The sequence below is a fragment of the Stegostoma tigrinum genome, chromosome 4 (genome assembly GCF_030684315.1).
Source record: "Stegostoma tigrinum isolate sSteTig4 chromosome 4, sSteTig4.hap1, whole genome shotgun sequence".
NCBI lineage: Eukaryota > Metazoa > Chordata > Chondrichthyes > Orectolobiformes > Stegostomatidae > Stegostoma > Stegostoma tigrinum.
This window is the reverse complement of record NC_081357.1, coordinates 48615479-48641950: the sequence shown is the minus strand read 5'-3', so window position 1 is coordinate 48641950 and position 26472 is coordinate 48615479. Positions and strand designations below refer to the sequence as shown.

General features: G+C 40.0%; 1 protein-coding gene across 24 annotated transcripts in view; it reads left to right on the top strand.

Annotated features, from left to right (window-relative positions):
• The window catches only part of snap91a (synaptosome associated protein 91a), a 239065-nt gene that overhangs the window by 140806 nt on the left and 71787 nt on the right, over positions 1-26472 (top strand). For 23 of the 24 annotated variants that reach the window (XM_059645339.1, XM_059645336.1, XM_059645342.1 and 20 more), the window contains 5 exons: positions 4022-4049; positions 13556-13665; positions 22413-22513; positions 24416-24430; positions 24592-24756. In XM_059645339.1, coding sequence (XP_059501322.1) covers positions 4022-4049; positions 13556-13665; positions 22413-22513; positions 24416-24430; positions 24592-24756 — 419 coding nt within the window. The remainder of the gene's footprint in view (positions 1-4021; positions 4050-13555; positions 13666-22412; positions 22514-24415; positions 24431-24591; positions 24757-26472) is intronic. The other variant, XM_059645330.1, reaches the window with a different exon arrangement.

The window sequence follows — 26472 nt, the reverse complement described above, 5'->3', positions numbered from 1 at the left end:
ATAAGGCGTGTATGGACATTCAATAGACATTTGACGCAATTTTGAAACGATTATGCCAAAAGTAGCTGCTTGGCCCAAAGTGCCTGCACTAGTGGAAAAACAAATCATTGCCAAGTTCTACTTACTGGTATTTGGCTCGTAGCCTCACAGGTTATGGCACTTGAGGTGCATAATCAGACAATTCAAATGAGCTGAGGATTTCTCCATCTAAGCTTTTTTTTTTCAGGTAATGAGTTCAATATCACAACCACTCTGTGTAAAAGTTTTCCTTGTCTCCCCTCCAATCTTTTTACTACTGTCTTTAAATCTTAGCCTGAAAGCCCCTTCCCACAACTCTATCCAGGTACCATGTAACTTTATAATCCAGTCAAATCTCCCTGTGCTGTGTTGTTCAAAGGTGAACAATCCCAGACCGTCTTATCTTCTCCTCCATAGTTGCAATTTCTAGTCCTGGTGGTTTCCTCATAAATGGTCGTCTGCGCCCTGTAGTGTAGTCAATCTTTATATTGTAATGGTAAGGCTAGACTTGTGTCCATTACTCAAGTTGTGGCCTAACTGATGATTTGTATAATTCCAACATGATGTCTGATAATTAATAAATAGGTTGCACGTGCTGCTGTAATCACCTCTGCCAAAGATCTGTGGACATTCATGCTAAAGACCCTTACGGTATACCTCCGAGTGTTGTTTTAATTTTAGTTATTCTAAATTCGTTTACTTTGCTTTCCTCCCAAAATAGACAGCTCACTTCTCCAGTCAAATTCTGTTTATTGTTTTTCTGCTAAAATGAGAAGCCCATTTGATATCATCTTGCAGTCTGCTGCTATATTCCTCACTAACAACTGTCCAGACTTCTAGATTATGCGCCATTCTCTTTAGATCCAAATTGTTAATACATACTGCAAAAAAAGTTAGGGACGTAATGCTGAGCTTAGCAGAATTCCTCTGAAACCAGCCTCCTACTAGCAATGATTCCTTAGGGTAACTGTTAGTGGATATTAAGACTTTTTTTTTGCGCTAGCAGGCTGTACCACAGTCAGTCTATAATATTTGCAACCTGGATCAATGTCTTGGATTGAGGAACTAAAAGGCTTGGTTGTAAATTAGCATGAAGATATATAGTAGTTGTGGCAAGGATATAAAATGACGACAAGGGAATAGAGAAGCAAGAGCACTAGTTGAAAAAATGTAAATTTGCGTGCTTGACTACAGAGGTTGGTGACAATCCATGTATAAAAGTAGCTCAGATTCTGAAAAATAAAAACGAGAGCAATACAAAGAGCAGCAAAGGATGACAAAATACTCGGAGCTTAATAAAAGGGAACAAGGAAAGAGGAGATATCAAGATTAATGATTCCTATTATGCTATGAAAATGGAGGTTGTTAAGAGGAGATGATGGCTGTTGGGAGCAGGTATTGGTGAGTGGAACGTAAATGAAAAATGATGATCGTGTTTAATAATTTTGTTTTTATTAACTAATAACCTGAGAAAACCCACATTAAATTGGTGACAAGAAATTCAACCAAATATTGTGAGCAGAGTCACTGAAGAATAGCAAATCTTCATGGTCAGATTATTTTCATCCCTGATTTAAGGAATGAGATATTGATGAAGCTTTTTGTTGTATGCTCATCAAAACAAGTGGAAGAATGTGACATTTCCATTAATCATGACTTATATAATAGAAAATGGTGCTGACAGGATGGCAAATGAAGTGGAGAAAGCAGAGGAGACCACTATAGACACCCCCAATTTCTTGGGTAATTCGAAAGAAGATGCAAAACATATTCCTTTCTCTGTACAGACAGTGGGCTCTTGCATGGGAAAATATGTTGCTTCTAGCAAACAAAAATGAACCATTTCACCAGCCTGATTTGATTATTTTAAGCTGGTACCTTGTGTTATTTTAATACACTCTCAATTGTTCAGAAATTGATGTCCAATTGTGAGAATGTTAGCTCTTACTCACTGTGTCTCTCAAATCTTAGATATCTTGAAGAACTTGGTGGGTTTTTCTTCTTCCTTCCTTCGTTCATTCACAAGATGCGGGCATTGCTGATGAGACAGCATTTATTGCCCGTACCAAATTGCACCGAGGGCAGTTCAGAGTCAGTATTGTTTCTTCTGTCGTGCTTAACTTTGGCCATGCAGTACTTTATTCTCATTTATACAACAGGCTTAATGTTTTCATTGTACATTGCTGGTTTGAGATTGAACTGACTGACCAGATATTTTATATTCAGGCTTATTCCTTTTCTAAACACCTACGATTACTGTAAACTATAGTGAGAAATATAATTGAATGCTCAATGTTCTAATCCACAGTCATGGCAGAAAGGAGTCAAACAAATGCTTTAACCTGTGAAAGCAATTTGAAATAGCCTGTACTTTTTTGTGTATCATTTTGGAGTTGGTTTTAGATTAGATTAGATTCCCTACAGTGTGGAAACAGGCCCTTCGGCCCAACAATTTGTAGAACATTAATCTAGAAGATATCCATCCCGGCAGATTGAACAGTGGGTAGTGGGGAAAACATCTAGACAGTGAAAAATTATTACTTTTGTACTCTAACTGATTTGTTTCAAGACTTCAGCGTACAAGCCTGCATCTGAGTTATGGTAATGACACTAAATTAATTGGAGAGAACAAATTAAAATGGAATGAAAAGACAATAGCATTGGTAATCTGGAAGAACAAACTTACATTTTAAAAAATGTAACTGTTCAAGAAAGGATGATTTCACTTGCTCTGATCAATGGAAGAATTGTTATACTAGGAAGATCCCCATTCAGCCCACTGTTTGCATGGCTCTGGCGCATTTTAACTTGGTAGCAGTCTCCTGCCTTTTCCTCCAAATATCTTAACTTTGCTAACTAACCAAATAATTATCCCAATATTCTCTTGAATGCCTTGGTTGAATCTGCATCCATCACATTGCTAGGTAATGCATTCATATCCTAACTACTTGCCATGGAAAGATTTTTTTTCTCATCTCACATCTCATTTGCTTTTGCAAAACATTCTAAAATACTATGCTAATTCTTGATACATTTACAAGTGAAAATATTTATCCCCAGTCACTGTGCAGATCACTTGAGATTTCGAATGCTTCTGTCAAATCTCCAATTAGGCCTGCTCCTATCCACAGAAGAATCCCAAATTCCTCAAGCTTTCCTTAGAACTGAAGCCTTCATCCCTGGAACCATCCCCATGAATATCACATTCACATCCATTGATGTGTGGTGCTCAAAGGTGTACATAATATTTCAACTTGGGTCTAACCAGTTTCATACATTCATCATCACCTCCTTGCTTTTGTAGTCTATGCACCCATTTGTGAAGCTTGAAAAAAGCTTTGTGCTGGATTTAACAGGTCTGTCTACTATCTGTCACATTTAATGACTTAGGTAGATCCACACAGAAACTCTACTGCACACCTTTTTGAATTGTATCTTTTTCAATATTGTCTCTTCTTTTTCTTTGTACAGAGGTGCATCACTTCTCACTTCACCATTGAGCTTCATCTGTCATCTATTTACCCACTTCAACATGTCTGTGTCCTTTCTCCTCGTGGTTGACAAAACTCACAAGCTCAAAGTTGTCTGTAAACTAATTTTCCCACGCACGCAAGACCTAGACATTTTTATTTAAACATGAGGAAAAGCAAGAGTACCAGTACTGATCTCTCTCAATCTCCATTCACCAGATTTAGTGCTTACTAACCATTACTGTTTCCTATTCCTTAACCAAAGCCATTTTTTTATTCTCGAAAAATGAGTCAAAAAGAGATTAGAATCCAGTGGTTTATAAACTTTGTAGAGCTGTATTTTTCTGCCTCAAAGCATGTCAGTATAGCTCCTGTTTTCAAATCTATTCGAAGAAAGAATTCTCTACCATTTCTAAAATGCTTTTGCCTACAAGTTCAAAAATGCCAGCATGACATTCTAGCAATAATGCCTACTTTGAAGATAATTTTTGAAAAATGTTTTCATGTTATTTCATTTTTATTTCCTTCTCTAGGACTTCTGGAGCACCACAGGGAAATATGGTAATTATTAAATCTCATTAAAACGAAGGTACAACACGGGATGTTTGGCTTATTCGTCATTGGGTGATTAAAGTTCATATATGTATTGCACAGCTTATGTTGGAGATAATTTGATTGTCTAACCTGTATATTTTAAAAAAAACACTTATTTGTTCTTATCTATCTAAGGTTTCTGTTTTCTTGCAACACATGTTGCCAGAACTGCAGAGACTCCCCAGCAAGTTTTGTTTTTGTTTCAGGTCTTCAGAATCTGAAGTTCTTGTTTTATTTTAGCAAATTATAAGAAAAGGTTTTCCTGCCCATCCCAAAAAATTGATCACACCTGTTGGGTTGGATTTTCACGATATGGAGCTGCTGTGGGGGCTTGGAACTGTGGCCAGGACCCAGTTATGGGTTTCCTGACCCTATTCCCAAGGTTTCTTACCATCAGTGCTGCTTAGGCGTAAGCTTATTATGCATTATAGACTGTGAGCTGAGTCATTACTTACGTTTGAAATGCCAGACTCCTGGAGAAGCATAATTTGCTTCATACTTCTAGTTTTCTGATACATGCTCTTCATTGCTCAATTTTCACTAATAGGAGTGTAACTTGCCCCCAGGTTTGCCTTTTTTTTTGTTTCCGTGTATCTTCTAATCGACCCATTTTAGATGTTATGATACGCTATGGAGCTGGTGGGATTCGAACCCAGCACTTCTGGAGCAAAGGTAGAAACACTTGCTGCGCCACAAGAACCTTTTTGGGTCTGCTTTCTGTTTTAACAACAATTATTGCTAGCTAGAAACTAAGTGTGACTTTTAATTCCAGATTTTATTACTTGAACTTTTTATTCCACCAGCTGCAGTGGTAGGATTTGATCCCATGGCCCAGAACAATAGCCTGGGCATCTACATTACTAGTCTAGTGCCATTTCCATTAAACCACAATGGCCCTTTTGTGTCTGCATCCCGGATACACCACTGGGGCTAGTGGAATTTGAACCCGGGCCTCCTGGCTCAAAGTTAGGGACACTACCCTTGTGCCATGAGAAGACCCTGGGGTTAGCTTTGTAGCTATTTTCTAATCAACCTGTTCAGAGATGTTGCACGCCTCTGGAGCAGGTGAGACTTGAACCTGGTGTTTCTGGACTTAAGGCTGGGACACTACCATTGTGCTGCAATAATTTTGCTGGGTCTACTTTTGTTTCCTTTATCTGCAGAAATGCTAGATTCTGTTTGGTATTTTTTTTCTATTGCCAGAAGACCTATATCTCTCAACTGAGCAACTTACCCATAGTGAATTCCATGACCTTTTAAAGCTATTAACTGCCACCAGCAATTAGTCCTGTGGCCTATCAGGTATTTACAAATAAAATCCATTACAGGCAATGCAAGCCAACAAAAGTGATAGGGAGATAGGGAAAGAGCTAAATCAGAATGGGTTTGGAGGGGGAAATTAAACCCTATTCCTCACAGTGCTGACTCCTCTCTAAATGCATCAAGAGCATTGAGGGACATCATCTGCTCCTTCTGCAAGGACACATGGGCGCAATGATAACCACGAAGAGGGCCAGACAGTTAGCAGTTATGACCCCTCCATAGCCAGCTGCCTGGACCTGTTCAGAGCCAACCTGGCCAGGATCAGACCCATGACAGCCAACCAATGTGCTCATAGCCCTCCATACCAGATACTCACTGGGTCTACATCTATCAAAGATTTGAGGTGATGAGTTCCAGCTGGGCAGGTCATTGAACACTAGTTCCCTTAATAATAGACAATGAACTCTACAGGGAGACTGGGATTTCCCATAGGCCTTGCAGGGTTATCAAAAGGAGAAAAAGTTTAAGTGCATGCAGTTTGTTATTGATATTTGAAGAACCAAATGATTTTTTAATTGCCTATAGTGGAAGAAGGAAAGTGAAAGTTAAGAATTATATTTTGAAAATTTTGTCAACATCTTATTGTCTTAAGAGGATTTATTTGTGCAAGGCAGTCTGAATGGGTGTAGATATGTTGCAACTCATCGTAAGAACTGCAGATGCTGGAGTCAGAGATAGCATGGTGTGGAAATGGAGAAACACAGGCCAGGCAACATCAGGAGCAGGAAAGTTGAAATTTCAGGTAGGGACTCTTCTTTAGAAATGGGGAAGGGGACTCAAATAGAGGAGGAGTGGGGCTGAGTACCGTAAGTGGAATGGTGATAGGTGAGTGCAGGTAGGGAGTGGTGGGGATTGGTCAGGTGAGGTGGGGGTGGATTGTTGGGAGAGGAAATGGACAGGTTGTGTCAAGTCAAGGAGGTGGGGATGAGAGGAGGGTTGGTCATAACTTTCCTGTCTCTCTGCTGCCTGACCTGCTGTGTTCCTCCACACTATTATCTATAGAAATGTTGCATTTTGGCATGGAAAGGTTAGAAGCTGTGGCTGGTAGTGGAAAGTATGAGATGGCACAGATGGGGCATTGGAGTGTGAATGGGTATGAGAGCTAGAAGAATTCTTTAAGTCTCAACACACGGCAGTCCTGAGGCTGTTTCCAAACTCTTCAAGTTTGACTGGCCTGTCTGCAGCCTAAATCTACCCTTAGAATGAAGATATAATCTGAAATTTACCAATTTTCTCTACCTGCCTCAAAGACAAAACTATATCTAAAATAGGACTACTCGGTTAGTTAGATAGCACGTGGTTCCAGAAAACTGTTAGAAAAGCATGATACGAAGTCTGCTTCCATAATTCCTTTGCCCTTGTCCAGAAGGTTATCCTAACCATGATTATTATCATTTTCCATGCGGCTTTTGTTGCATGCTCCAATTATTTCTTTCTTGATGCTTTTTCCAATGTTATAACTCTTGTGATGGGAGCAATATATGGTCCTCAAGTGTTTTTTTGATCTTTAAATTTGAGTGAAGGAAATTAGAAATAACAACGTCCAAATATTCTGAGCAGAAATCCTTTTTCATTGTCTTTGTCACCCTTTCACTATTGGGGCCTGATTCTGTTACCTTTCAGAAATGATGTATACCCAGAGAACAACAAAAGACTGGTGCAATAGGGATCTCAAGGTGCAAGAGTAAAAATCACAGTCAATCAGGCCCATGTTACAGCTGACTTCCTAGACAATCAAATAATATTGAAATGCTTGTGGCCCCCTATCAGCTAAATGTGTGATACCAGTACAGAATCCAACTGATTTGTCACTTGAATTCATTCTGTTAAAATATGTACCGTTGCAAGCAGTGTTATGATCCCTGCTGATCAAATTGGTGAATTCATAACAGAAATCTAACTTGATAGATCACATTTTGCATTTTATTATTTAGAAAAGTAGTTTTTCTTTGACCAGCAATGCTGCAGATGTGGTTTTAACGATAAACCAGAAGCTTATTCTACAAACTAAACAGTACGTTAGAATAAACAAAACTATTTTAGTTAAAACACAATTTGAAAGATTTTGCAGCACATAATCAAAACAGAATCTCATCTATCCCAATATGATTACTGAAATATCTGAGAGTTTGATTCTCTGTTACGTCTGTAAGTTTAACTTGACCATGCCTCTCAATTCCCAGTCTTGAGAGTTTGAGTCTCTTACATTATTACTCAAGCACCAAGCTTGGACTTCCTCAACTTCAAATAAATCTTTCAGTTGAAACCTTATGGTCTTATAGGAATTAAGGGCTACGGGGAGAGTGTGGGTAAGTGGAGTTGAAATGTCCATCAGCCTTGATTAAATGTCGGAGTGGACCCGATGGGCCGAATGGCCGTACTTCCACTCTGATGTCTTATGGTCTTATAATCCTTTTATTTACACCAGTGTTGAGCTGGATGAACATAGCAGGCTAAGCAGCATCAGAGGAGCAGGAAAGCTGACGTTTTGAGTTGACCTGTGCTCTACACCGGATTGTCTCGGATTCTCCAGCATCAGCAGTTCCTACTATCTCTGCTTTTATTTACGCAGTTGACTTGTAAACTCCCCCAATGCAAACAAATTCCCATTGGCACCCAGGATCCAAAAATACTGACAAAGTTAATCATTAAACTTCCTCATACACAGACCAAAAGCTCCACACCCCTGGTTCAGAATTAGACCTCTAAATTAGAGTCTTCAGTTATTTGATTCACGTGCAACTCCCTGCTTCATTGATCCAGGTGTGGAAAAGGTAGTATTCTCTGAGAGGTGACATTTAAATGACTGCGTAAATCGTAGCTATAACAGTTCTTTGTCAGTTTAATGAACATTTCAAGTTAAATGTTGCAGTCAGGTAACTACTTTGGTAAAAGGATAATTGATGTAACATCAGCATATAATTTATGCTACAGCATATTGACACCTTTATTCCCAATACAGTCATAATCACAAGACAGTTGTGGGGGCAGTTATTATAATAGTTTCAAATCAGTTAATTTTTTTATATTTCTGGGGTATCCCTGTACCTGTGTGATAGAAACAAGTTTGCCTCTTGTATCGGATTCTCTTCCCTTTTCCGTTTTATCATTGGCAGTGGTTTTGTGGAACACAAACTTCATGCAGGACTAAGAGATAATGAGAACTGCAGATGCTGGAGAATCTGAGATAACAAAGGGTAGAACTGGATGAACACAGCAGGCCAAGCATCATTTTTGGAGCAGAAAAGGTTTTGATGCTGCTTGGCCTGCTGTGTTCATTCAGCTCTACACTTTTTATCTCAAGCAGGACTAATGCAATTTGTTTTAAAAGAATCACTTATCTAGGGTTGAAGTAGGTGTAGATTCACTAAGTCAGGTAATTATTTTTTTATTTGGGGTTGAGGAGATACATGCGCGTGCTCTCTCTCTGTCGCGCACTCACCTTCCTCTCACCCCTAGGGCTATAAAGAAAGTTATGGCATAATGGATATCTGATATAATGCAGGTCAATGAGTTTCTTGTTCAACTTGAGTCAACTTGTATGGATGTACCTTCAACTGTGATGGTTTTTATTTTAGATCGCAATGTGCTTGAGAAACTCATCAGGTCTGGCAGCAACTAGAGGGAGTAAAGGTAGAGTCATCATGTCAAGTCCATGGTCACTGTGATAATGGACTTGACATGTCAGCTCTGCTTTTACTCACTACAGATGCTACCAGACCCTGATAGGTTTCTCCAGAATTTTGCTTTTGCTTGTGATGTGATCTAATCCTTTCCCCTCTTGTGCCACAGTTTATCTTCTTGTAAATACTTTTTGCGTTTGAAAAGAGCTTTTTTTTGGTTAGAAAACCACTAGGTATTCGCAGCGGCTTTACTGCTGCCACACTATTATCATTAAACTCTGCTACTTCTTGTCCCACTTGAACTTGTCTTGGCCTGGGTAGCTGTGTTCATCCTGTGCTTCAAACTACACTATTCACCACTTCTGCATATTGTGGTACTGTCCATTCAGCCATAAGTGTCTTTCCACTTGTAATTTAACTGTCTATCTTTTTGTAGAAGAAGGCTCAGCCAATTTAAGCTAGAATTCTTTCCCTTTAATGTCTTTCAACCTTTTCTGTAACTTTAAGTAAAAAAATCCTGTTTAAAACCCTGTTTATGACTCTGTCGCCATGCCTTCATTCTTTTCTCTTACTTTTGCTCAGTGTCGTATTAAGTCTTGTATGTCAAAGACATTCAGTAATTGCAGTTTTTTGTTGGTACAGTTTCTGTAGTGTTTGCAATTTCTTTTGAAATACAGCAACCAGAACTGCCTGCAGTAATCTGGTATCTATCCAGATCCAGTTTATGTAGCTTCAGAGTATGTTCAGGTAGATTTAGATTCTGTTTTCTAACTTCATGTTCAACATTTTAGCAACTTCAGTTATTTGTTATAGTAGCAAAAAGTCACTATTACTCTATTCATTTACTACTGGTATATTCTTTAAATTTGCAGTTGCTTAAACTTAACTATAACAAACACTAGCTCTAATTTATGCCATTCAGAAATCCAAGTTGTTACTTGCATTCTATGAAATGTTTTTGTCATTGTCTTTAAGAGCCCTCTCCTCAATTTGCTTAAGGTACAATCCATACAATGGACATTACTCTTGAATCTCTTGTACATCTCAATAGCGATAATGTTCCTTAATTAACCTGTCAAAACCCTGACTCTACACATCAGTACACTCCAAAATATCTTGATGCCTGCTTGGATCCACAGCATTGTTCAGTGAAGCTGTTCTGAATACTCTAAATTCTTCCTCTTGGCTTTCTTTGCCAATCTGACTATCCCAATCTGCAGGAAAATTTAATATCTAATTTCCTAATGAGATAGGACAGATCCTTAATGAATACTTTTCTTCAGCATTCACAACAGAGAGGGACCTAGTTGTAGAGGAGGACATTGTGAAACAGGCAGGTCGGCTAGAGGAGGTTGATGTTAGTAAAGAGGATGTGCTAGAAGTTTTGGGGAAGTTGAAGATAGATAAGTCCCCCGGGCCTGATGGGATTCATCCAAGGATTCTATGGGAAACGAGGGACGAGATTGCAGGGTCTTTGGCGATGATCTTTTCATCCTTACTGTCCACGGATATAGTGCCAGAAGATTGAAAAGAGGCAAACATCATTCTCTTGTTCAAAAAAAGAACAGGGATAACCCTGGAAATTACAGACCAATTAGTCTTATGTCAGTAGTGTGCAAATTATTGGAAAGTGCTCTGAGAGACAGGATTTATGATCACTTGCACAGTTCAATTTGTGATAATCAGCATGGATTTGAGGGGTAGATCATGTCTCATAAACCTCATTGGTCACTTCTTCAAAGAATTCAAACACGTGGATGAAGGTAGAGCAGTGGATGTGGCATATGTGGATTTATGTAAGGCGTTTGATAAGGTTCCCCATTGTAGGCTCATGCAGAGGTAAGGAGGCATGGGACAGTAGGAAATGTGGTAGATTGGATTCAGAATTGGTTGACCCTTAGAGGCAGGGCGATAGTGGCTGGAAAATATTCAACATGGTGTTCAGTTACGAGTGGTGTGCCACAAGGATCTGTTCTGAGTCCTCTTCTATTTGTGATTTTTTTTTTCCCAAAATGATTTGGATGAAATAGTGGAAGGGTGGATTAGCAAGTTCGTGGGCAATACGAAGGTGGGTCATGTTGTGGACAGTGCGGAGGGCTGTTCTAGGTTACAAAGGGATATTGATAGGATGCAGAGCTGGGCTGAGAACTGGCAGATGGAGTTTAGCCCTGATAAGTGTGAGGTGATTCATTTTGGAAGGACAGACTTGAAAGCAGAATGTAGGGTTAATGGAAAGAATCTTGACAGTGTGGAGGAGCAGAGGGATCTTGGGGTTCATGTTCACAGTTCCCTGAAAGCTGCCACCCAGGTGGATAGACTTGTTAAGAAGGCGTATGGTACGTTGCTTTCATTTGAGAGGGATTGAGTTAAGAGCCGTGAAGCTATGCTCCAGCTATAAACAAAAGCCTGGTTCGGCCGCATCTGGTGTATTGGGTCCAGTTCTGGTTGCCTCGTTGCAGGAAAGATGTGGAAGCATTGGAAAAGGTGCAGAGGAGATTTGCCAGGATGTTGCCTGGAATGGAGGGAAGGTCTTATGAGGAAAGGTTGAGAGAGCTATGGCTTTCTCTTTCGAATGACGAAGGATGAGAGGGGACTTGATAAGAAGTATACAAGATGATCAGAGATAGAGTGAACAGCCAGAGAAATTTTCCTAGGGTGGAGGTAGATTTTATGAGGGTACATAGTTTTAAAGTGAGCGGAGGTAGATAGCAGGGAGATGTCAGAGGTAGGATCTTTACGCAGAGTGGTAGGGGCGTGGAATGCATCGCAAGAGAGGGTGGTGGAGTCTGCCTCATTGGGGGCATTTAAGCGGCTATTAGATAGGCATATGGATGAATGATAGTATAAGGTAGAGGTGGAGGTTAGATAAACCTTGGGTTTCGGTTAAACGTTCGGCACAACAATATGGGCCAAAGGGCCTGTGCAGTGCTGTACTGAACTATGTTCTGTATCATTCACGCTTAACATACTGTCTTGTATACAGTTTATTTTTGGTTGTGCAAGCAAATTTTCTTAAGCCTGGTGGATCTATGTTGAAGTACAAAACTTTGACTTAAATTTGTAATTTAGTTAGCTGTTATCACTCGCCCTCCATGGATGTTACACTGCTACAGCAGAGAATTTTCCATCCCTAGGTCAGTAGCAATCCTGCATTACTATGACTAACGTTATCTTTACCTGTGGTGTTTGATTTTCAAAGAAATGAAATGTTCTTCTTGAGCCGATGGTGTCCCATCTTCTGTAATCAACTTCAAATCTGCTACAAATATTTGTTCTGCAGCAAGTTTTAACTGAAGCAAAAATGCTTTCAGTGAGTTGGAAAGGGTTATACATTTCATCTTATGTCAGTATTTGATTCTTTGCCAATTTGTCAGCTGGATGGTCTTCAGTGAGTCACTCCTATATTGTCACTGATTTTCTTGTCAGAAGAATATTTCTACTCATTGCCCGACAGCAGTTCATTCCTGAACCAGGTGTATTCTGGCTTCCCATCAAATAGACTTGGTATATATTGGTTTCTGATGACTTGTTAATTGTCACTTGGAACTACTTGAATACCTTCTGCTACCCCTCTGTAGGATGTTGAGGTCAAGATTTGCATACAGGTGTAAATGAGAAGTGTTGAGGCAAATTATATATACTTGCTCAATTTTGTGTTGCAGTTAATTGTAACATAGTTTTAATCCTGAGTGTTATGCCAGCTGGCCCATGTAGTTGCATCTCAGTGGGCTGTTCTATTCCTTTTTTCTACGGTATTCCATCTGAAAGGATACTGACGCTGTCCCTTTTACATCAACCTTTGGAGTTGTGCATTTGCTTAATGCAGGAATCCCAATGCAGCTGACTTAACATGTTTGCCTGGGAAATGGCATTTTCCTTGTGACAGTTGTCTCCATCTATAACCCTTTAAACATTTACTTTGAACCAAACGAAGCCTTCTCTTTTATCTTGCTGAAACTTGAAAGGTTTTGGCGGCAGCGGGGGGAGCTAAAGGATTAAAAACCAACTCTTAACTGGGTAGCTAATAAATTGAATCCCAACTCACTACTGACCACTCCCCCTTCTACCCATTTCAACACTAGCAGTGGTCATGCTCCCACAATCCCTGTGTATGCCCACTTCTGTCATGCTTGCACACTTATATGCTCTGTCTCTCTTTCGTGCACTCACATGCTGAGGACATCCTAGGATATATGTCTGAAGTCCACGAGATCTTAGTGTTCTGTCTTGTTCCCAGTCAAGCCATTATGGCTTCATCAGATTGGGTGAGGGTCAGCGTTGTCTCCAACATTTCCCTTTCAGAACCATAGTCCTATGCACAGATAATGGAGCTGAAATGCTTAGAAATTTTCCTTTCAATAAAATTACTCTATAAACACTGAGTTAATTTTAAAGTATGGACAAATCTGACTTTGTGTAAAGAGCAATAATAAATTCTGAACTTGAACAATTTTACTAGTTAGCATGCCAAGAAACACATTTTACTACTTACTCCAAGAATGTTTTTCTCTACCTGTCTCCTTCTAGGGTTCACCAGAAAATACCGGATCATCCCCCACTTGTAGTCCAGCAAAGGTGGCCGATACATCTGCAGTAGTCGATTTGTTTTCACCCCCACCCTCTGTAGCTCCAATGAAGTAAGTCTGCTTTAGAGTTGAAAAATTTTCATAATACCGGACTTTTTGGTTCATGATATCTGTATTCTGCTTCACCTTAGTAAAATGAGTAGTTACTTGTCAACTTGAAACATATCTATTTCATTCATGTTGTGTAATGAAAATATAAGTTATGGGTTACTTATCTAAGTAGGGAAACAGGGCTTCTGGGGGGATTGTGTAAGATCTAGACACCAAATAAGGATAAGCATGCATTGGAGAGTCCCGATGTGCTTTACAAGAGTGGTTCCAGGGATGAGGAACTTAATTTGAGTTCTGCTTGGAGAGAAGTAGTATGAGTGGAGGTCTGAGGGAGATTTTCAATATTAGCAGGCTGAGTAGAGAGACAATGTTGCCCCTTGTAAAAGGACAAGACGGTGCAAATTTGAAGTGATCTGCAAAGGTGAAATGAGTAAAAACCTGTTCATTCAGCAAGTAATTAGGGTGTGGAATGCACTTCCTAGAAGTGTGGTAGAAGCAGGCTCACTTGAGGCATTTGAAAGGCATTGTTTGATTATTTAGATCAAAAGGATGCCCAAGGGTATGGGGAGAAAAGCAGCAGATCGGCACTTGGTAATGATCCAGTGCAGGCATGATAGGTCAAGTTGCTTCCTTCTGCACTGTGATTTGTTACTATGTAATGATTGTAAAGGTGAAACACACCAATTTAGACAAATTCAGATTTAGTTGGGGTGCCTAACATTCAATACTTCAATTCTTTTAAAACTTCTCAATGTTAGCATGCTTAATTTAGATTAACTTTAGCTCTAGTTTGAGTAAAGATTAAATTTAGGCTACGCATTTAGAAATGGTGCAAATCGAGTACTTGAAAAAGACCAGGATTGCTTGTGCGATAACAAGGTGTAGAGCTACATGAACACAGTAGGCCAGGCAGCGTCAGAGGAGCAGGAAGGCAGACATTTCGGGTCTAGGCCCTTTTTCAGATGCTTCACTTTTCGTGATGGAAAGATTTTGAGCAACATTTTAATGTTTTGTTCTTTCAGTTGTTTGTAAGCTAACTGTGTGTGGGTATTTTTATGATGAGTACCTTTTTTAACTGTTTCTGGAGTGCTTCTATTTGCTTCTCTCTTTCTCCACATAGTTTGAATTATTGTTTAGGGACTCTAAAGTTTTCTTTTTAAAAATCATAAGCAGATGACTTGTGCTTTGAGCATGGAGTTAACCTGTCAGTGTTATGTTTTTGGAATTTTTGTTAGTTATTTCTGTTCAGTTAAGTGTCACAATTCATCTGTAAGCATCTTCATTTGAGGAAGATATAGGAGAGATGTCAGAGGTAGGTTCTTTACTCCAGAGAGTGGTAGGGGCGTGGAATGTGTTGCCGGAGAGGGTATTGGAGTTGGCCTCATTCAGGGCATTTAAGTGGCTATTAGGCATATGGATGATAGTACAAGGTAGGGGTGAGGTTAGATAGACCTTGAGTTCAGGGTAAAAGTTTGGCACAACATCATGCTGTACTGTTTTGTGTTCTATGTAAGTTCCCACTCTCTGCAACCTAGTGTTTGTGTGTGAAACAGATACCTCATGCCACCTTTTCTCTGCTCAGTGACGCAATTACTTTTGGTCTTTTAAGTCAGAGTAGCATTTTTTGCCACAACGTGTTTGCAAGTACATTTATTCCACTTACAGTTTAGCAGGCTGCTATTCACTGCTCAGCTTTTTGTGATTTAGGCATGGAAAATAGCCAAGTCACTCTCTTTGCATCAGTAATCAAAAATTGATCTTTGAGCTCATCGTCTGGTAGATTGCTGACTAACTAGCAGTTCTATCCCATCTGAATTCATTATGGCTTCAAATGTTTCTAAAACTAGGCAAAAGCCGTGAAATATAAAACTATGTTGCAGCTTTGGACTTCAGACCTATTCGTCAAATGAATTCTGCCATCATACCCACTTCCCTTTCACATAACAGCTGATTTAATGTTTCTCAAAACCAAAGATTTAAACAGCTCATAAACTCAGTTTGCTGCTAGCAGTGAAGCTTAAAGATACATCCAGAATTGCTTGAATTGAATGGCTTCACCCTCATTCTAATCAAAAAACAAATTTTGCCTGACCTGGCAGAATTCATTTTGATGCTTGTAAATATTTTTAATACAGTAAGCTGTAGAAATATTACATAAGTGTTACAAAAGCTAACTAAGTACAGATGCTGCATGGCTGAAACAAAAAATTCCTGAAAATACTCAGCACAAATGGCGCTGTCTGATCTGAAGGGAAAAATAGAATTGAAGAAATCGCAGGTCAATAACCTTTTTCATTACACCTGCTCATCTGAAATATTTAACTGTTTCTTTTTCTCTCCGTGCTTTTAGAGTTGAACACTGTCATTGTGTTCTGCTTTTATTTAGCTAGTCTCTATTGTGATACTCCAAGGAACCCTAAACTGTAATTCAGACTGTTGAGTCTGAGTGCCACAAATCCGAAACGTCGCAATTTCATCTGTTCTGAGTTAGCTAATTAGCAATAACTAAAAGTGATTGAGGGAATAAATAAAAGCATATACCTAGTTCCTGTGTAGTGAGCCTGCTTGAACTGTTGTGACCTTGAGAAGAACAATTATGCTGAAATGGCATACCCTGTGGAGGAAAAGTTGCTGACTCCCTCTCGAGGCTCTCAAATTAAAAATACTATCAGAAGGCTTATTCGTCCCAAACTTGAGTCCCACCTCAGTCCAAGCTCTTGGGAGTTTCAATATTGTGCTGTTCGGAGCTGAAAACAGTGCCTTGCATTTCATAACAAGAAAAATACCCAGGTAAGCAGTGGTATAGACCTGACCATGAGCTTAATTCTGTAGCAGAAATTGTAATCAGAATCTGTGTTTACATTGCCCCTGAGTTGGAACCCTGCTGTTGCCTTGCCCTTGCACCAATTGCTCATGCGATTAATTCTAATTTGCCCTTGCATTCATGTGTAATTTGCATATCTTGTTAAAGTTCATTTGTTGATGGACGATTTCAGATCTAGATGTTGACTTAAAATTTGCTATTTTGGTTGTAGTGTTAATGTTGCATAGATTAATATATTTATATATTATATAAATATATAGATTAATTGTATAGCTTGCTTATAGATTTGGTGGGATAGAACTTGAATATTCAGAAAATTTTATCAAAGCTTTTTGTCATCAGGACAGCTCCGAGGAATGAGTAAAGAAGAAAAATAACATTCATACTCAGAATTGAGTGCAGATTGGTTGGCAAACCAACTATGGTAGAACACTTGATATTAGAAGCTGCAGCAGTTACTGATTGAGTTGCTTGGTGAAAGATTCCTTTGTGTGTTAAGACTGTGCAACATATGCATATTGGTAGCAGTGCAGAGCCCATGTGCTGATTTGATACTGCTAGCCTATTCATCAATGCATCAAAAGTCATAAATATCTGCACTGCAACTGATGGTAGTTTTAACATGTTACCGTTGTGTCAATCGATTTATTAATTGTCCTTGGAACTCGGCAACCCAGGCATTGAGTTCCACATTTAACCCTTCCATGTATACCCAAATAGATGATGTAGTCATGATATCCCCATTAGGCCCAACTCTTGTAAACATCTTTGTACGGTTCTGTGAAAACGTGTCTCTGACAGGGTGACATCAAACCACTACTACTTCCATATTTCTGATGTTAATGAAAGACTTGCTATATTTGAATCTGCAGCTGCATGGAACAATTTCCTTGCATGTCTGAAGGGATTTGTTCTGCATTTGAATTCACAGCTCCCTTCCTTTTAATGTGCTTGATGAGAAATTTGGCCATGACTATCTAACACAAACCGACCTTCACAGGTCACTGTACATGTTGGGATTCCTACAGTTATTTTTCTGCAGTACAAGTTTCACCTTTTATAGGCAGTTTAAAATACTGTTCAAGCCACTCACGTTTGATACAAAGTGGGCGCATCAAAGCGTCCTGATCAGATCATTTCCTGCTGTACATTATGCTCATGTATTCATAAAAGACTAAGGCATTTTGAGCTCTTTACACTTTTTTTAAAAAAAAAAGTCTCTCCAATCTACCAAAGATTACTCTGGAATGTGAAGTACCTCTAAACTTTTAAGCAGCCAGTGAAGTGAACTATTTTACAATTTTACAATTCAGTAGCAATACGCGTAGTGTTCATCTGCATGATACTGCTATCAAACCAAGTTGTGTTCTGGCTGTAAGACTAAGCAGTGATGTGCTGGATGAGTTTGAGCCTGTATGCTGCCAGGTTTGTAAGTTGTACATTTCAAAGACGAATGGATTTTTTTTTTCAATCAGCATATTCCATTTAGCAGTAGACAATAAATAAGCTTTCTACACAATTAAACCACCTTTGCAAAACTCTGCTGTATTATTTGTGATCTGCCATTGTACAGCATTTGGTGGATAATCACAAGTGTGGAAAGAATTAAGCTGAGGACCAGTTTAGAATCGTCAGTCAAGTTTAGTGTGGCACACAAGAATGCACTGGAACTAAATATACTAATACAGTGTCTTGTTACTTGTAGATCGAGCATATACATTCATTGCATCTATTTCAACTCCTTAAAGTAGCTACAGTCATTTGCTGAGATAACAAAGTGTGGAGCTGGATGAACACAGCAGGCCAAGCAGCATCTCAGGAGCACAAAAGCTGACGTTTCGGGCCTAGACCCTTCAGAGAGGGGAATGGGGAGAGGGAACTGGAATAAATAGGGAGAGAGGGGGAGGCAGACCAAAGATGGAGAGAAAATATGATAGGTAGAGAGGAGAGTATAGGTGAGGAGGTAGGGAGGGGATAGGTCAGTCCAGGGAAGATGGACAGGTCAAGGAGGCGGGATGAGGTGGTAGGTAGGAAATGGAGGTGCGGCTTGAGGTGGGAGGAAGGGATGGGTGAGAGGAAGAACAGGTTAGGGAAGCAGAGACAGGCTGGGCTGGTTTTGGGATGCAGTCACCAACCTCTGGATACAACGTATCATCCTCCGACACTTCCGCCATCTACAATCCGACCCCACCACCCAAGCTATTTTTCCATCCCCACCCTTGTCTGCCTTCCGGAGAGACCACTCGCTCCGCGACTCCCTTGTCCGCTCCACACTCCCCTCCAATCCCACCACACCCGGCACCTTCCCCTGCGACCGCAGGATGTGCTACACTTGCCCCCACACCACCTCCCTCACCCCCATCCCAGGCCCCAAGATGACCTTCCATATCAAGCAGATGTTCACCTGCACATCTGCCAATGTGGTATATTGTATCCATTGCAGCCGGTGTGGCTTCACCTACATTGGGGAAACCAAGTGGAGGCTTGGGGACCACTTTGCAGAACACCTCCGCTCGGTTCGCGACAAACAACTGCACCTCCCAGTCGCGAACCATTTCAACTCCCCCTCCCATTCCTCAGACGACATGTCCATCATGGGCCTCCTGCAGTTGCAGTGCCACAATGATGCCACCCGAATGTTGCAGGAACAGCAACTCATTCCGCTTGGGAACCCTGCAGCCCAATGGTATCAATGTGGACTTCACAAGCTTCAAAAATCTCCCCTTCCCCCACTGCATCCCAAAACCAGCCCAGTTCTTCCCCTCCACCCACTGCATCCCAAAACCAGCCCAGCCTGTCTCTGCTTCCCTAACCTGTTCTTCCTCTCACCCATCCCTTCCTCCCACGTCAAGCCGCACCTCCATTTCCTACCTACCACTTCATCCCGCCTCCTTGACCTGTCCATCTTCCCTGGACTGACCTATCCCCTCCCTACCTCCCCACCTATACTCTCCTCTCCATCTTTGGTCCGCCTCCCCCTCTCTCCCTATTTATTCCAGTTCCCGCTCCCCATTTCCCTCTCTGATGAAGGGTCTAGGCCCGAAACGTCAGCTTTTGTGCTCCTGAGATGCTGCTTGTCCTGCTGTGTTCATCGAGCTCCACACTTTGTTATCTTGGATTCTCAAGCATCTGCAGTTCCCATTATGACTGATACAGTCATTTGCTGGTTCATTTTGAAAGGCAAAGTCCTGACCAACCACAGCCAATCTGTCTGGTTTAAGATCTAAACAAAGCTTGGTTGTTAACTGTCAATTGTTAACTGCAACATTCTCCATGGTAACACCTATGCCTTTCAGCGTTCACTTGCCAACCAGCTCATACATTCCTTCATTACAGTATAAACGCTGGCTTTCCCTTTTCTTTATAGTTTTGCAAATTGTCCCAATGCGTACAAGGCAAAAAACCAGGTCAAGATATTTTTCTGTCAGTGATGGTTAATTTATCTGTATTTTACTCCCAGTTTTATTTTGCTTGGATGCTTCTTTACCAAGCCTTAATTCATATTGCTGCAAATAAACTTGCAGTTAAAAAATCATTGGGGTTCCTGTTGTCCTTCACAATTTTAAATGAGAAGGAGAATTGCACAAAGAAACAACCTGCAGATGTGTGGGTCCCTAAGTTGTGATGTTAACAAAAATGTAGTGGTGGTATCCACACTTGGTGTTATCCCAGTGTCCGCATTTAAATGCCCACAGACTCTTAAATAGTCTTTTACACTTCCACGTTGTAAGAATATCTGGGACTCTTCTCTAGGCTGATGGCTCTCCGTAGCAAGATGGCTCTTCCCAGCATTGCAAAGATTGCTTTCTACGAACAATATTCCTCAAGCAATTCCAGCAGCATTGCTGTTTTTGAAGGCAGTCTGCTCACAGAAAACCCTACAAATGTGAAATGGGCTATGCAAATTCTTTTGAATGTAGCCAATTTAGATGGTTGAGTCTTCTGTGGACTGAAAATCAAGTCTCAAATATTTGCAAGAGCTTGTTTTCGGTAGTGAAAGAAATTATTAGCTGGCCAAAGTGTGGAACAACTTTGCACCAAGACTTCCAAGATGCAGAGGGTAGTAAAGTACATCACATGACATCATAACTTCTAGGATGAAACCCATGTTGTAATTAAACTGGCATCCATTTACTTGTGTTTTCTGACTGTAGCACCATCATGCTGTATCTCAGAAGCAGTGATGGTGCCCACAGTGTTTGAAAGTTTCAGGTGAATCAGACAAACAGGGAGTCGAGCTTACCTCTGCAAGCGGGGTTAAAGCCCCAACTGGAAATGCCAGAGCAAGTTTGGAAGCAATCATACATGATGTTTGTATCCTATCCTTGTCTCTGTTCTGTAGGTAACGCTGATAGTTAACTGATTTTTTTTTTGCAGTGCTTTGGTCAGTTTCATCCCTGTTAAATATCATTTGTGAGTTTCCATGTATAGCACTTTGCTTTTCCACATTAAAATGAATCTTCCATTCCTCTGGCGACTTGTATAGTGCATCCAAAGTAGTCATGTCATGTCGTCATGTCATGTCATGTTTGACCCAACTCTACTTAATTCCTAACTTAAATAATTGCATGCCATTTGTAAATTAAATGAGTTTGAATGGAACTTGAATATAACTCAATAATAATTTAGGTTTAGTATTTGGTTTTAGACATTTTACATCATGCATTCCTGCTTTTGTATACCTAAGAATATCATTCAGCTGCCGATTTTAATGATATAAGCAATTTGAAAGATACCTATTTAATTTAAACTCTCCTTGTCCACACTCTCTTTTCTCTTTTTTCCTCCCTGCTGCCGACACCCCCTCCACCCCCAAGAAATATTTTTCAGTTTGAACACAATCGTGCTCCTATCAGAAGCACTTCTTAGAGATAGGTCTACCCAGATAGGAGTGGCAGTTGTTGCACCCCTCTAAGATCAAGGCATGAAAATCGCACATTAGGTAGCAGTTGAAATACTCTTAGCTTAGTGTCTCATTGGCTAACATGATGGCAGTCATAAATATGTTCACAATGCTGTTTTCCAATTGGGATAATTCTTCTCAGGCACTGAACTACATGGCATTGGTGGGAATGGTGAAAAAATTCACATTGACAATAAGGACCATCCTGCTATCAAGAGCAGAAGTCCCATTTTTTCCAAACACATGTTGAATGGCAAATGGTGAAGGTTCTTATTTACGTGTCACTTAGTCTATTTGTACGTGTTGACATTTTTATTATTATATCACCTTTCTTCACCGATGTACAGTTTTCCATTTTCCCACAGCTAGATAGACACTGGATGATGACTACTGATGGCTCGAAAGTCAAGATGGCTGCCTGGTAACTCCAGGTTGTCATGTACTGCTCCAGATTGCCATCGACTACAACCTTTCAGGGAATGCTCCATGAGCAGTGACAGCAACATGCAGATCCCATGGCTAAAGTGGGATGACTATTCGCTTCTGCCCAATGTAGAGCGAATAAAACACACTGCACAGAGCAACTGCAAACTGCCAGCCCTTGACTGGGTGCACAGCTAGGCTGTTAAGACGGCACCAGTACTTGGTATCCCAGGAGGCCCTAGCCGTAACCAGTATTTCACCTCCTGAATGAGAACACGCGCTGACCAGGGTGCCAGAGGGCATGATGCATAGATAGTCAGGCAAGTTTGGGAAGAAAACACATTCTGGCTTGCAGACCCTCCACTAAACTCATCAAAAGTGACACATGCTGAGTCTTAAGCAGAAATCAGCAAATTATTTTTGATATATCTATTTGAATATGACCCAAAACCATATTTAGGCCAATGTCTGCTCTAATGAAAGAGCTGAAATTATTGTTACTAGTTATTACAGTTACAATGATTTTATACCTAAATTTGAAAGAAGTATTTTGATAATTTTAATGATTTATTAATGATATTTTCTTTTCCCTTCTAGTGCGTCTAAATTATCCAGTGATCTTCTTGATCTACAGCCAGATTTTACATCTCCAGTGCAATCAACAGTGACTGCTAATCCACCAACCAGTGCTTGGGGAGGTGAGAATGGGGCATTGCAAGAAAGTCTTTTAACCCACTGACAAATTATCTGTAAAATGTTGTGTGTTTTCACTTTGAGGTTATGATAATTTGCTGGTATTTGAATCCTCCTGGTTCCCTTCTCCTTGCTGATACTGATCCTCTGGAGAAGGTTTCTACTGGAATTTAGTGTTGTATTCTAAGTTTCAGGTACAATTCTTTGGTACTGTTTTTAAAATCTATTTAACTCAATACAAAATAATACAGTATAAACAAGATGTTTAAGAAAGAAATGATTTATTGGGAGAAAAACTGACTTTTGCGCATATTTGACTTTGTTTTCCTGATCATTTTTTTGAGTGTTTTCGCATTTGATGATTAGGTCACTTTTAAAACTTTCAGAGTATACAGCCATAATAAACAAGTTTACTATTCTTTCATATTTAGTACAACTGACAATATTAAATAAATCCAGCTTAATAGGAAAACAAAATCTCACCTTTATACAATAAAGGTTTTTAAGCCTATTTAATCAAATTAAATAGGCTGTTAAATGAAATCCAGTATCTCCATTTCAGAACACTTGCATTGTAACAGTGTTTCATCTTTGTTTGCTTTCTCTTGCTGAATTTTGCTTGGCTTACTTGAATACATTTGGTTTGTGATTTGATAAAGCAAGGACAGAAATAGCAAAGCTTAGAAACAGAATACAAATTGGGAAAATGGATAAATAGCCATGTTAAATAAAGCTCCAGTGGCAAATTCTACCATTTGGACAGTAATAAACTGTCAAATAGTATGGATTGTGATATCTAATTAGTGTCATATCACTTTAACCATCTCTCAGGATTCTGTTTTCCCAATTTTATGGCGAAACTGACTGCAGTTGTTGCTTAACTGATTTACACGCTGATCAACAATCTTGGCAGTGCTTAATATCGTAGCAAGATAAAAATCGAAAAGTTTAGTTGCGGTAGAATTGGCTTTAACCATGGTGGCTTTAGCAGCAAAGTTTTTGGGATGTTCAAGTATGGTGTTTCAAGAAGAAAAATGCTGACTTCACACACCTTGAGTACCTGTTGCACAGTAAATCATAAATGTCTTGTGTTGCTACTTGTTGCATTACTGGCTATCCTCTGTTGTGAAATTGTCACATACAAATGGTTAAAATTCATACTCCCACACGGGTGGCATAAACAAGCAACTGTTCCGATGCTGTCGAAACAGAAAATTATTTATGGTGGAAACTTAATTGAACTGATGACAATACATTTGAAACATTATTTCACCCTGTGAAATTGTGTTAAACATGTTGACATGAGCATATTGTCATTTTTGACTCTCAGTCACGTCAGATCTCATTACAGGCTTCTCGACCTACCACATCTGTGCTAACCATGATGCTGTTCTATATGAATCTCTTCTGCCTGCACAAGGCTCATGTACTTCTCTCGCCTGTTCATGTGTCTGCCTTAAATGTCTTTTTTAAACATTTGCCATCATTATCTACTTCTACCACCTAACTGGCAATATGTTTGAAACACCTACCGTCCTCTGTATTTTAAAAAAAAAAATCCCTGTGAAAGAAAAGATGATTTGGGATTTCTATGTTGCCGTCTTGTTTTAAAATTTCAGGTGGCGTCAACTTGTGGCTTTATTTTGAACGGTTCTCAGTAAACTAACAAACAATCTGCAAAGATTTTGATAATTGAGTTAAAAGCATGTTGGTGTAATATTGAATGTGGCACTGCCTTTGATACCCTTGGTAAACAATTTGAACTTGGCTGTTATACATCAATTCAAGAGGAAAACTGTCCCAAATTCCTTATTTTGTTAATGTTCTTCGAATACAAATGAAACTTTTTCTGAACTATTATCTCTTTGCACTTTCTTTGCTCTGCATCGTTGCAATGGATATAACAGACCTTTTAGGTGAAGGTGAGTAATTTAGGATTTTTTATTTAAATTCATTAACACTTCCAAGCAATTAACATCGTTTAATGGTAGCATTGTTTGGTAAACTACATAATTGGAATTTGGCTTCAAGTGAATGATTTTCAGTTTTCTTCCTGTTCTTACTTTTGATGCTTGTAATACAGATTCTTTGACTTCTCCTGCCCTCCCTAATGCCTCTGAGGCACAACCTTCTGATCCATTTGTAGCAGACGCTTCCCTGACCACCCCTCCTACATCCGCTGATACTTCTACACCTGCATCTGCTCCCGCTACTGCAGCGACAACCAGTGATCTGGATCTTTTTGGAGGTCAGTTTGGGTGTTTTTTGCCTCTTTTCTCCATGATACAGGTGTCTCCACAATAGGAAGGATTTTAGCTCAGGAATTAACGTTTTCCACACTTGGCTGTAGTCAAGCAAAACAACAAATAAAAGAAATACCTCCTGGTGTCATGTTAAACTATTTGTTCAAATTCAAATGATTGTGAATGTTTGGTCAAATCAGAATCAAATTATCTGAATCATTTAATTATCTTCACAATTCTCTTAGGTGAGCCACCTTTATTTTCATTGGGCATAACATTACATCCTCTTGTCAGTGGGTTTACAGCAATTGGGGAGGTGGTATGGTTGCTAGGGGCCTGTAAAATTTCCCCAAAGCCTTCATGCTTCCCTCCCAGTTATTGGCTACTGAGAGGGCCATTTTCCACTTGACCTCCATTTTTGATATTCATAAGTTTGAGAATGTTGAAGCCTCCTGTTAGCCTTCGTTGGGAAGGCAAGTGAGGCTGCCTTAGTCCAAATCGCCTCTCCTCCCCCATCCCAATATGACTAACTCGACAGGTGCTTCCTACCACTTGGCCTTTTCATAGAGACCCCCACCGGTCTGTGCCACCCCTTCCCCCAGATTGCGTCTGGATTTAGGGACTTCAAGTTACAGGCTGCTGCAGTCCAATTTCTGGCCACTGCTGCTACTGGTATTGCTAGGACAACAGTGTTCCAATTTGATTGGATGTCACGCTCAAGGTGGGTATTGTGCTGAAGTGAGGAAGTCCAATCTCATGGTCATTAACACTCTTTTAGAGCGGCAGGGCAAATGTTACCCATTGAACAGAAGTATGTTTGAACACGGACCTTGGCATAAAGGAGAACATCAATTTTGTTGAGATTACATTTGAGGGAGTTTGTAAATGTATTAACTGGCTTATTAGGATTTTACTATTTTTTAAAGGCTACTACTGTGGATCAATGAAACCTAGCAAACAAAAAAAATCTGTCGGGTAGCATGTTGAGAGAGAAGCAGTTTATAGGGGGAATGCTAGATCCTCAAAATGGCTATGTTAAAACACGTAAAAAATTTGAATCACGAATCCACACTACCTCTGACTTTACTGGGGTTAGGATATGATCAGGCAAACGATATCCTCACGGGAGGCAGGTTAGCATTTCAAGTATTCTAATGAGGCAGCATACTCATGGAACTACTCATTGCAACATAATTCTGACTGGCTGAGTTTTTGTTTCCTTGGGAATCTAACAGTTACACAGGAGGCCGGACTCTCAAATCCAAGAAATAAGTGACTTTCCTCTGATCCATCTATCTGCCTAATGATTCCAGCTTCCATGAATGCCTCTGAAAGCCATCCAATTTCTTATTGCTCTATATTTGAATATTGATCACCCTCTGACCTCTGATTTCCCCTGCCTCTTATCCCCTGAGTTATCCAGATAAAGGTCCAATCTTCCTAGGTCTTTGCTTCCCGACAGTGACCTTGTGCTGAGGACCTACCTGCCCAGCCCATTCCTAACACTGGCTGGTTGTGGCTTGCCAACAGATTTGGGATTCCATAAATCCTGCAATTAAATACTGTAGGATCTCTGGTACACTTGTTTTTCTAGATTCCATGCTATTGGTCCTTTTCAGTCTCCCGAGATGATATTGATCTGAAGTATCAGGGTGTATAACATTTTGTCACATGTAGAAACGTTGCTACATTAGGCCATTCAAACCCTTAAGCCTGCTCTG